At 39.8% G+C, this 10,593-nt stretch overlaps 1 protein-coding gene across 1 annotated transcript in view; it reads right to left on the bottom strand.

Moving 5' to 3' along the window:
* Window positions 1–3,214: 3,214 nt before the first annotated feature.
* The window catches only part of LOC137611241 (brain-enriched guanylate kinase-associated protein), a 28,531-nt gene continuing 21,152 nt past the window's right edge, over window positions 3,215–10,593 (bottom strand). Inside the window, exon 7 of the mRNA XM_068339332.1 lies at window positions 3,215–4,735. Coding sequence (XP_068195433.1) covers window positions 3,215–4,735 — 1,521 coding nt within the window. The remainder of the gene's footprint in view (window positions 4,736–10,593) is intronic.

Below are 10,593 nucleotides of genomic sequence, written 5' to 3'. Positions count from 1 at the left end.
TTCACATCTTGAATGTGAAAAGTTACACCGAGATAGAAGTTTCTTTACAGATACAAACAAAACTGATATATTATGTATGGGTAATGATTTCATTGTTAGTTCTCCTCTCCAAAAACTGCTGCAGAATACAATTATGCTTGTGAAGTGATTTTTGAAAAAGAAGGAACAAAAAAAAAGAAGAATGTCCTTTGGCATACTCTAATCAGTGGTGTTTTTATTCTCTATTGTGCAAACACATCATTTTCCTAAATGATTTTTGTTCCTACTGGCTCTGATATGACAAATCCATTCACAGTGACAGCAGAGAGAACACCAGAGGACTATAAAAACTGCATACATCTATCATAATATTGTTTACGGTGAGGTGCACAGACTCTGCTTGATGTTCTTTCTATGTGTACACAACAGTCTTTAAAACTACACCTTGCTGTTTGTTTGCTCTTCCGTGCTGCAGAAAGTTTGCCGCACGAAATTAGAAAAAAAACATGAATACATATGAATACAATGGAAATGCTCGGAAACGAAAGGACTTAAATCAAACTCATTTTTAGATCTGAATGTTTTTGTTCTGTTAAGCGCAGAATTCTTTTCTTTTTTTTTTTTTTACAGAAAAAGGAAACGATGAAGTCTGAAAAGGGACATTTTTTGAGACCAGCAGCAGCTGAACCTTTAGTTAATTGGACACCATTTCCAGTATTGCCATCCTAGAGTATGTTGCTGCCTCTCTGGTGTTCAGCAAGTAAATAACCAATCATTGCTTTTATCTTCTAATGTGAATTCTCTGATAACTCAGTCAGGTATAAGTGTCATATTGTTTATTTAAGAAAATGGGGGGGGGGGGGGGAATCACTACCAAAATCAAGCTGTTCTCTGAACTGAGGTTGTCTGACTCCTATGATAAGTTTGATATCTTAAGAGGAATCTTGTCTCCATCATGAAATGTCCATTGAAATGAGTAAAACTGAATTGTGCTCTAAAAGGAATGAAAAGACTCAGTCAATCCTAAAATATAGGCATAAAGGACATGGGAGCATTTCTGGGATCGGGAGAAGTTGAGGTTCTTGAAAGAAGCAGTGTCAAACAAGAGAGATGTTTCCCATCACTCACCTTTATTAAGTAAATAAACATACAGCAAAAATATATAACCATGCATCAGAGACAAACAAGTTGACACTTAGACAGCTGGCCTATTTTTCCTGGAACAGACATGGAGGTAGGACAGGACAGAACCGCTTCAGCCTTTTCATTCACAGTCAAAATATACAATAAATATAACACCATCTGAAACTGGATAAAAATATTCAGAGTGTATTAAGAATTATGTTTGGTATATCTACATTTCTTCTATATAGCACATCTTCAACAAAAATGCCATTATCTCTTCCAGTCCCTGTATGCATTAGTGATATTTAATTTAAAACCTTTTCAATCTTTTAGATACTGTTAGGTACAATGTGCCAAATTACATATGACTGGAGCATCAATTACTGTATCAGGCAGCTTCATCATTATCAACACAAAAAGGTCAAAATAAAGATCTGACATTTTAAACAACCTAATGCCTACATCTGCAGGGTAGAGAGAGGAGAAGTTGAAGCGTGGCCTTCCAGAAAAATCCGTTTTAGACCAAATCAAGGGCAAATCTGACTTCCTATAATGGAATTTTGTCACTAGCCAATCTGTAGATTCACACAGGCAGGAAGGAGAACTCTCAGATGCTCATACGCCAAACCATATATATGTATTGTTTTCACAGTGTTTATTCTAAACTCTCCTAATTGAGCATAATGGTTTTAAAATGAAACATGCCCTGCACATTTTAGTCGTTCACAATCTTTTTATTATTACTCCTTGCTAAGTGTTCTGTGGAATCTATCTAACCTGATAAAGAAAAGTCAGCACTCTTTGCTTTGGTTTGTGCCAATGGTGGTCAATTTTGTCAGAGAGGGATTAAACCTCAGTGTCTTTAAATGAAACACATTTCTGCGATGACAATTTTTCTTTGTTTCCCATGAAACCGGTTGGAGTTATATCTGACAGAATACAGTTTACAGACAATACATAAAATACAGAAGATACAGTTTGTAAGATCGCTCTGGTCTCTAAATAAGATTAAGGCAAGTTCACAAGTGTCCTGGTGTGAAATTAACTGGAGTGCAGTGCAGCCTCAGAATACATTGTCTAATTTTGATACAAAAATAAGAAAAATTCTATCTGAGTAATGTTAAAAATTGAAATTGCATTTCCGTTAAATAATTTCTACTGAATGCGTACATTTTTGTTGCGCTATTTGGTTCATTCATTCTTTCATTCATTCATTCACTCATTCATTCATTTTCCATACTACTTCTTCCGCTTTTGCGGGTCACGGGGGTTGCTGGAGCCAATCCCAGTGGACTATGGGCATGAGGTGGGGAGAAAGATGTGTTGCCAGCGCATGGCAGAACCACACAAAAGACGAACAACCATTCATGCACACACACAATCTGGAACCAACCAATCCACTTGAAGTGCAGATTTTTGGAGGTGTGTGTATGTGTATAAATTTCAGATTAACAGGTACTAAATCTAAGAAGGAACTGTCATAACTTAATTTTGTCTGTTGCTTTGAATGTCATTTAAATATAAACAGTTTTTCAATGGATCATGTGCAGCCACTTGTGTGCTAACAAAACATCTTTTTTCATCAATGGTGTTTACAGATAGTAAAACAGTTTAACTCCTTATGCTTATGCATCATGAAACCTGCATTTTTTAATAAAAAAATGGAGAATTAATAAATGAAAAAAATCTTTCAACAGCTTTCAGTAATCTCCCTCAATGCAGATCATTAGTGATTAACTATGCTATGTATTTTGTAAAAAAAAAAAATCAGGAATCAATTGTATTTTTCTGGTTTTACTAACAATATTTAGTACAAAAAAAAGGGAAATCACATAGAATATTCATTTAATGCATTTTAACCCCAATGGCTCCTATGATAATTGAAATATACTGAATACCTGGTCTCAGGTAGCTACACCATTGCATAACATACAATAGAAAAAGTGTTCATGAAACGTGCCTTGGCTAACTGATACATTAAACAACAATAACTTAATAACCATTACACCAAGTATGCATTTGCTGCAGGGGACGTTTGAGACATACAGTACAGTACAATAAGTTAGGAATCATCATCATGCATAAAATTAAAGATTCCTTTTCCTTATGATCAGTTCAACAGTGTACCATATAGCTGTGCCTTCGTCAGACTGTCCTTCCTTGTCAGTCCTGTACTACCAAATTTTTGGTATCTTGGAGATGTCTTCTTTGGGAGTGCGGGGCCGACATTGAGAGCGGAGCTGGAGCTCGGGCGAGGCCGGACAGCTGGCCTGGGGCTGGGAAAATGTTGGAGACTTGATGCTTCGAGGGAGCTTTGGTGTAAGGATTCAGCCGAGCTGTCGTCATCTAGATTAACATAGTCCTTCTTGGCGCTGCCTGCTGCCGTAGTTGTCCCGCTGCTCTCCTTCTCTTTAGAGCTCCCTGACAGGAACATACTGGACCCAGATTCATGACTGTCCCCCTTGGCTCTATAGAGAGCAGACATTTTCTCCTGCTTACGATGCTCCATCATTTGTGGACTGTGACTAGATGAAGGGGAACTCGCAGCAAAACGCTGGTCCAGCATACGGCTGTGGAAGACATCATCTCCTTCTTGGAAGCTGCTGTAGAGAGACCCCTTGACCTTTCTGGAGGGGGCCATGGCAAAGTGGCGCTCAGAGAAACTGTATGGAGAAGCTCGTCCAGTGATGTCACGATAGGAAGATGAGAACGTGTTGATGTCTTCTACGCTAAGTTGTTTCCAGCGGTTGCTCAGGTCATCCTCAGAGACCTGAGCTTCACTTCTGCTGACCAAAGACCCTCCACAAGCCTCATTCAGTCCACCTGTGGACCCCATATTATTTGAGGAGCCTAAGCGGGGGTTGCTGGAATGGTATGGCTCACTGAAGCATGAAGCCGTCCTTGTGTATGCTGGTGCAGTACCTTTCTGTGGGCTCCTTGGGGTCACCATGTGCTGGATGCTGAGGGACTTGGGAAAGCTTGGGACGTCTTTTTCATAGGACGATACACTGTTGCGCCCATAGTTCCCACCGCCACCATCTCGCCAGTCCATGTAGAGACCCTGATGGGAAGAAGAAAGAGTGCTGCTTACAGTACGGCCACACCCGCCGCTGACTCCTCCCTTGTCATCTGATGCGAGGCTGAAGCTAGAGTAGGAACTGGAGGCAGGGAGGCTACCGGTGCCAAATTCATCATGGTGGAAGGAAGATGGAGGGTCATGGCGGTAGGCCTCTTCATCTGGGTTGCTGTCAGTGGAGTTCTGAGCATGAAGCTGGAGTAGGCTGGTGCCATGGAGGTCGACGCTCTGCCGGCGGTCTGTACCCTGCCATCGCTCAGGGCAGTAGAGCGCAGTATCACTGCAGTAAAGGTCGGATGTTTTATAAGAAACGCGGCGGTTAAGGTGATCGGTGCTTCCTGTTTCTGCAAGAAAGTCTCCGTCCTGAGGCTGCGGGGTGGGTGAACGTGTTACGGGGCAACTGCTTCCTAGTTCAGGCTTTTCCAGGACCTTGGCGATGACAGCTGTGGGCACTGAGTCACAGTAATTGGAGTGGCACATTGCCATTGCGGCTCCACTTCCCCGGTTGTGTTTCTCCATGTGGGAACTGATGCGTTCCTGGAAATCCAGTGGCAACTAAGAAAAGGAAGGCAAGCATGCAAAGAGAGGACATGAGTTTGGTGAAAATATGCAATAAAAATAAAGATGAACATCCACTAATGTGTTTTTAATACAGCAAAAAGCTAACCTTTTTTAGGTGAGAACTAAAAAGAATTTCTCAACTGCCATTTGTTAATTGTACAATCAATTTTAATATCTTATTCATACATATTCGAAACTTTCTATATTTACACTGATATTATTCTTACACCCATTCCTCAAGGATTTGAATCTATATTTCTGCTTCTGAAAGTAATTCATTCTCACACAGCCCAGACCAGTTCATGTATCTCGGGGGGAGTCCAGGACTTGGCCCCTATAATCAACCTGTCAGAAAATTACTGAACAAAAGCTTTATTTATGTTTGTTTGCGTTCCTTTTATCCCACCACAACCAAAGTATTCCTTTTCCACAAATATCCCTGTTGTTAACGTATTTCACGTCATTCCTCAATAATGGATGAATAGGGACTTTCAAATAATACACAGACATTTTCATTTATTTTGTCCTGACTGTCATTTTTTCTTGATCTGTCTGCCTCAATATTGTGTTGATATTGCGAACAAACATTGTTAGCTTGCCTCCTGTGTCCCAGTCAATTATGGACTGGTTCTTTATGCCTATTAAAGTTGGCCAGGGTCAGCAGGAACTGTTCCTGCCACATTAAATTCTTTCATTCTTCCTCTTTTTTTAAAAATCTTTTCATCTTTCTCCTCTTGCTCCACTGCCAATTCATCCAAACAAAAAAACAAAAAAAACAACCCTCCCCTCGTTCCCTCTCAATCAGTCTTCTTACTCTGTCACTTTATTCTGTCGATCATAAAACACATATCAGTTCCACAGGGAATGGTTTAGATTCAAATTAAGCCTGAGCTTCAGCTAGGGATAAAAAAAGAGGCTTTGGTAAGAAATAGAAGCTCGGATCGGCATAAAATAACCTGCATCTTTTTAAGTCAGGCTATTTTTAGCAGCTGCTGCGTCTCCCTCTGGAGTACAAGATAACACAGTCAATGCTCTTAGTAAACCAGCTCAGCATTTGCTGCTATCTGAGAAAAATCTTAATTAACGCACAGGCAGCTTTGCAGTTTTATTCCACATGACAGCATACATTTCTACAGGTCTTCCTCATTTAATCAAGATATGCTGTTTAATAGCATGTGATTGAACTGTCACTTATTATTTAAGTCATTCTACAAACTGGAAATTAAAGATTTTTGCTCAAAATTCTCCACATTTCTGAATAATGTTTTATACCTTCCCACATTAAATTGATTTGAAAATATTTAAAAAATGATAAATGACAGATTTTTCTTCATGCAACCTCTTCTGAATTTGCTGAACTCCACTATTGGTAAAAGAGCTTGTTAATAATTTAAGACTTTCTGTTTTCACACAGAATAAAAGCAATGGTATTTGACTTACCATGAAAAATTGCAACAGTTTTTCTTTCCTCAAATAATTTTGTGGCTTTTTCAGCCTTTAACGTGTGAAAGGAGAGCTGAGGATGAGGAAATGCAGACAGGGAGATACAGTAGTCTAAAGGTGCCCCAGCTGTTTTTTCCCCCCAAACAGCTCTTATTGTTTTTGCAAAAGTTAATAAAAGAATCTTTATTGCCTACAACAATGAATTTAATCATTTTAATAATGTGAGGAACAGATAGGACCACTCTATCCGATCGAATACTTTCTCAGCGTCTAGAAAGATTGCAACAGCTGGTGTAAAATTTGCAGTCGCTGACATTACATGAAATAGTCTGGCTATGAACAACATGATGTTTAGTAATGAATTCATATGGAGATAACCTTCTCAAGAAGCATAGGACGAATTTTGACAAAATGGGAAGAATTTTAACACAACTATAATTGTCATTATGACCTAAAAAAAAGATTGCCTTACATGTACAGCTGATCCTTACCTAACCCTAATCCTAACCCAGTTATGGTCGTAGGAAAATGAAGGCAACCTTCAGTTCTTGCGTTATCCTTTCCAACTGTCATTGTTATTTAGCTGTGGGAGGACTGGACTTTTAAGAAATTCAGACTTATATTATATCTACATTCAGGCTGAATAGTTGTTGAAATGGCAGATGTACTGTATTTCTTTTTATTCACATATTAAAAATAAACTATGATCTGATACGGCAGTAATAGATGAGTTACTCCCCGTTTCTTTTTGTTTCAGCGTGAACATTTTGCCAGCTTTATCGCCAGATAAAATGAATTTCATCATTTTAACGGTGTAAATCATTTAGAAGGCCTAGCTGGCAAACTACTTATAAGCTAATAGTGTATAAAGGCTAAAAGCTCCAGATTTCTCTAGTTGAATTTGATGATTCACTGATGACATAAAAAGAAAATAATCTCATGTTAATGTTAGTTATTCTATAATAATAATTAATAATTAATAATTAATGAATATTTCACTTCTCTCTTCTTGTGCTCACCACAATTTCTGAACTATTGAGCGGACCTGAATATAAACCGCATCAACTAAATTTTAAAAGAAAAAACTTTGTACACCTGTTTATAATCTGTACGTGTTGTGGTGTTGTGAGATATTTACACAGAAAGATTTTTTTTTTAAAAATTACCACTTCTTTTCTGAACAATGCCTGTACCGCAGCAATAAGACATTAATGAAGTCTCCAGTGTGTCAATTCATTGATGCCAAGCTTAAGCAGCAGCTCTGTTTTGTACTTGACAGCTAGATCGATTGCCTTGAACTTAAAAGCTGCATTATATGGCTTTTTTTGCATGTTTTCCATCATAAGGGGTGTGCATGATATGACAGAATGTCTGCTCAAAACATTATCAAACTAAGGTTTTCCTCACTGTATTGTCCCTTCCACCTCTCTGTCTCACTCTTGTACTGCCTGCTGTAATGCTCCCTGGAAGCCATTAGCCTGGAAAAATCTGTAGATTAGCTGCATCTGCATGGTTGTGGAAGCCGCAGAATTCAAAGTTTGTCAAAAAAGTAGGTGGTTTGTAGTCTGGAAATTACGGTACATTTGTTTTCAGTAGCAATTGCTCTCACTAACTCATCCCATTTTAATTTTTTTCTGTTAAAAGTTATGTATTTGGATATGTTGCTTGAGTAAATTAGCTGCCATATAGCAGCAGAAGTCAAGCAAAGATTTCTTTTATTCATTAAACACGGCTGTAAAGCAGACAGACGGCACTTCAGAAAGCAGACCCTCATCAGTCTGACTAAAGAGGCCATGAGCACTGTGATTCAGTATTATTGTGAAATCTCTTTTAATGGTACTCTGTCAACACACAGATGAAGCCCCATTACAGACACATCAGGAATATATCGTTAATGCAGTAGTTATAGAACTCAGCCTCTGTTCAGTGATGGATGATATGATTTAATCTGTCAGGATTAGTATTATAGGTATGTATACCATAGCCAGCCGCAAGAGGGCACAAGCCAGTGTCTTAAGGTGCCGGTCCCTAGCCCGGATAAATACAGAGGGTTTTGTCAGGAAGGGCATCTGATGTAAAACTTTTGCCAAATCAAACATGCAAATCAAATCTATGACTTTACTACCGGATTGGTCTCCATCGATGCTGTTCACCTACTGGATGCCGGTGGAAATTGGACAAAACACAAGAAGAAGAACGAGAGGAGGAAAGTGTGTTCGTATGAAGAGAGAGAAGAGGAACGCCAAGAGTACAAGACTGAGAGTAGGGACGTTGAATGTTGGAACTATGACAGGAAAATGTAAAGAGTTGGTTGACATGGTGCAGAGGAGGAAGGTAGACATACTGTGTGTCCAGGAGACCAGGTGGAAAGGTAGCAAGGTTAGAAGACAGAGACAGAGACGGGAAGGATGTGCAGTGGGCTAGGGTGATTAAGGATATGGATGGAAGTGTATTGACAGGTGCCAGTAGTGTGATGGGAAGATGGAAAGAGTACTTTGAAGAGTTGATGAATGAGTAAAATGAGAGAGAATAAAGACTAGAAGAGGTAGCTGTTGTGGACCAGAAAGTAGCAAAGATTAGTCAGGATGAAGTGGGGAGGGCATTGAAGAGGATGAAGAGTGGAAAGGCTCTCGGTCCTGATGATATACCTGTGGAGGTATGGAAGTGTCTAGGAGAGGTGGCAGTAGAGTTTCTGACTGGGTTGTTCAACAGGATCTTAGATAGTGAGAAGATGCCTGAGGAATGGAGGAGAAGTGTGCTGGTGCCCATTTTTAAGAACAAGGGAGATGTGCAAAGTTGTGGCAACTACAGAGAAATAAAGCTGATGAGCCATACAATGAAGTTATGGGAGAGAGTAGTGGAAGCTAGACTAAGGGCAGACGTGAGCATTTGTGAACAGCAGTATGGTTTCTTTCAAAAAAAGAGTACTACAGATGCAGTATTTGCTTTGAGGATGTTGATAGAGAAGTACAGAGAAGGCCAAACAGAGCTGCATTGTGTTTTTGTAGATCTGGAGAAAGCTTATCACAGGGTGCCCAGAGAGGAACTGTGGTATTGTATGAGGAAATCTGGAATGGCAGAAAGGTATGTTAGGGTGGTGCAGGACATGTATGAGGACTGTAAGACAGTGGTGAGGTGTGCTGTAGGTGTGACAGAGGAGTTCAAGGTGGAGGTGGGACTGCATCAGGGATCAGCTCTGAGCCCCTTCTTGTTGCTATGGTGATGGACAGGCTGACAGACGAGGTTAGACAGGAATCTCCATGGACTATGATGTTTGCAGATGACATTGTGATCTGCAGTGAGAGCAGGGAACAGGTGGAGGAGAAGCTAGAGAGGTGGAGGTTTGTTCTGGAAAGGAGAGGAATGAAGGTTAGCCGCAGTAAGACAGAGTACATGTGTGTGAATGAGAGGAACCCCTTAAATACTTAAGGTCAACAGTCCAGAGCAATGGAGAGTGTGGAAAAGAGGTGAAGAAGCGTGTACAGGCAGGATGGAACGGGTGGAGAAAAGTGTCAGGTGTGATGTGTGATAGAAGAGTTTCAGCTAAAATGAAAGGAAAGATGTACAAAACTGTGTTGTTTGGTCTAGAGACAGTGTCACTGAGGAAAAGACAGGAGACAGAGCTGGAGGTAGCAGAGATGAAGATGCTGAGGTTCTCTTTGGGAGTGACCAGGAAGGATTGGATCAGGAATGAGTACATCAGAGGGACAGCACATGTTAGAGGTTTTGGAGATAAAGTCAGAGAGGCCAGACTGAGATGGTTTGGACATGTCCAGAGGAGAGATAGTGAATATATTGGTAGAAGGATGCTGAGTTTTGAACTGCCAGGCAGGAGGCCTAGAGGAAGACCAAAGAGGAGGTTTATGGATGTAGTGAAAGAGGACATGAAGGTAGTTGGTGTGAGAGAAGAGGATGTAGAAGACAGGGCTAGATGGAGGCAACTGATTTCCTGTGGCGACCCCTGAAGGGAAAAGCCAAAAGGAGAAGAAGAAGATACCATAGCTGGAAATGTGGTAATGCTGAGGTAATCTCTTTGAAGCACCCAGTCTCCTCGACTATAGATTTGTTTGTATGTTTATCTATTCAATTAACAATGTAATCATATTTTCATGTAAAAGTACATTCCCAAAATGAAATATGATTCCCAAAATGAGGACTTAAGTGTGTTTACATGTAATCTTCAAACAGCTGCAGATGACTAAAAAACAAGGGATTAAACTTCACTACAACTAACATCTGTCTGTGGTATTGATTATAGAAGATTGGATTAAGAAAGTCTGGCCAAGATTTGAAGTTATGTCTTCGTTGATTAAGTATATTCTGATTTAAATGCTCATTACCTCATACAGGTCCTATTACTTTATTTTTTTGTATTTAGTTGACTTAAAGTTAGTCAAAGATGACATAAA

This window comes from Antennarius striatus, chromosome 17 (genome assembly GCF_040054535.1).
Source record: "Antennarius striatus isolate MH-2024 chromosome 17, ASM4005453v1, whole genome shotgun sequence".
Lineage (NCBI taxonomy): Eukaryota > Metazoa > Chordata > Actinopteri > Lophiiformes > Antennariidae > Antennarius > Antennarius striatus.
Note: the sequence above shows the minus strand (reverse complement) of the source record. Positions and strands in the feature narration are given on the sequence as shown.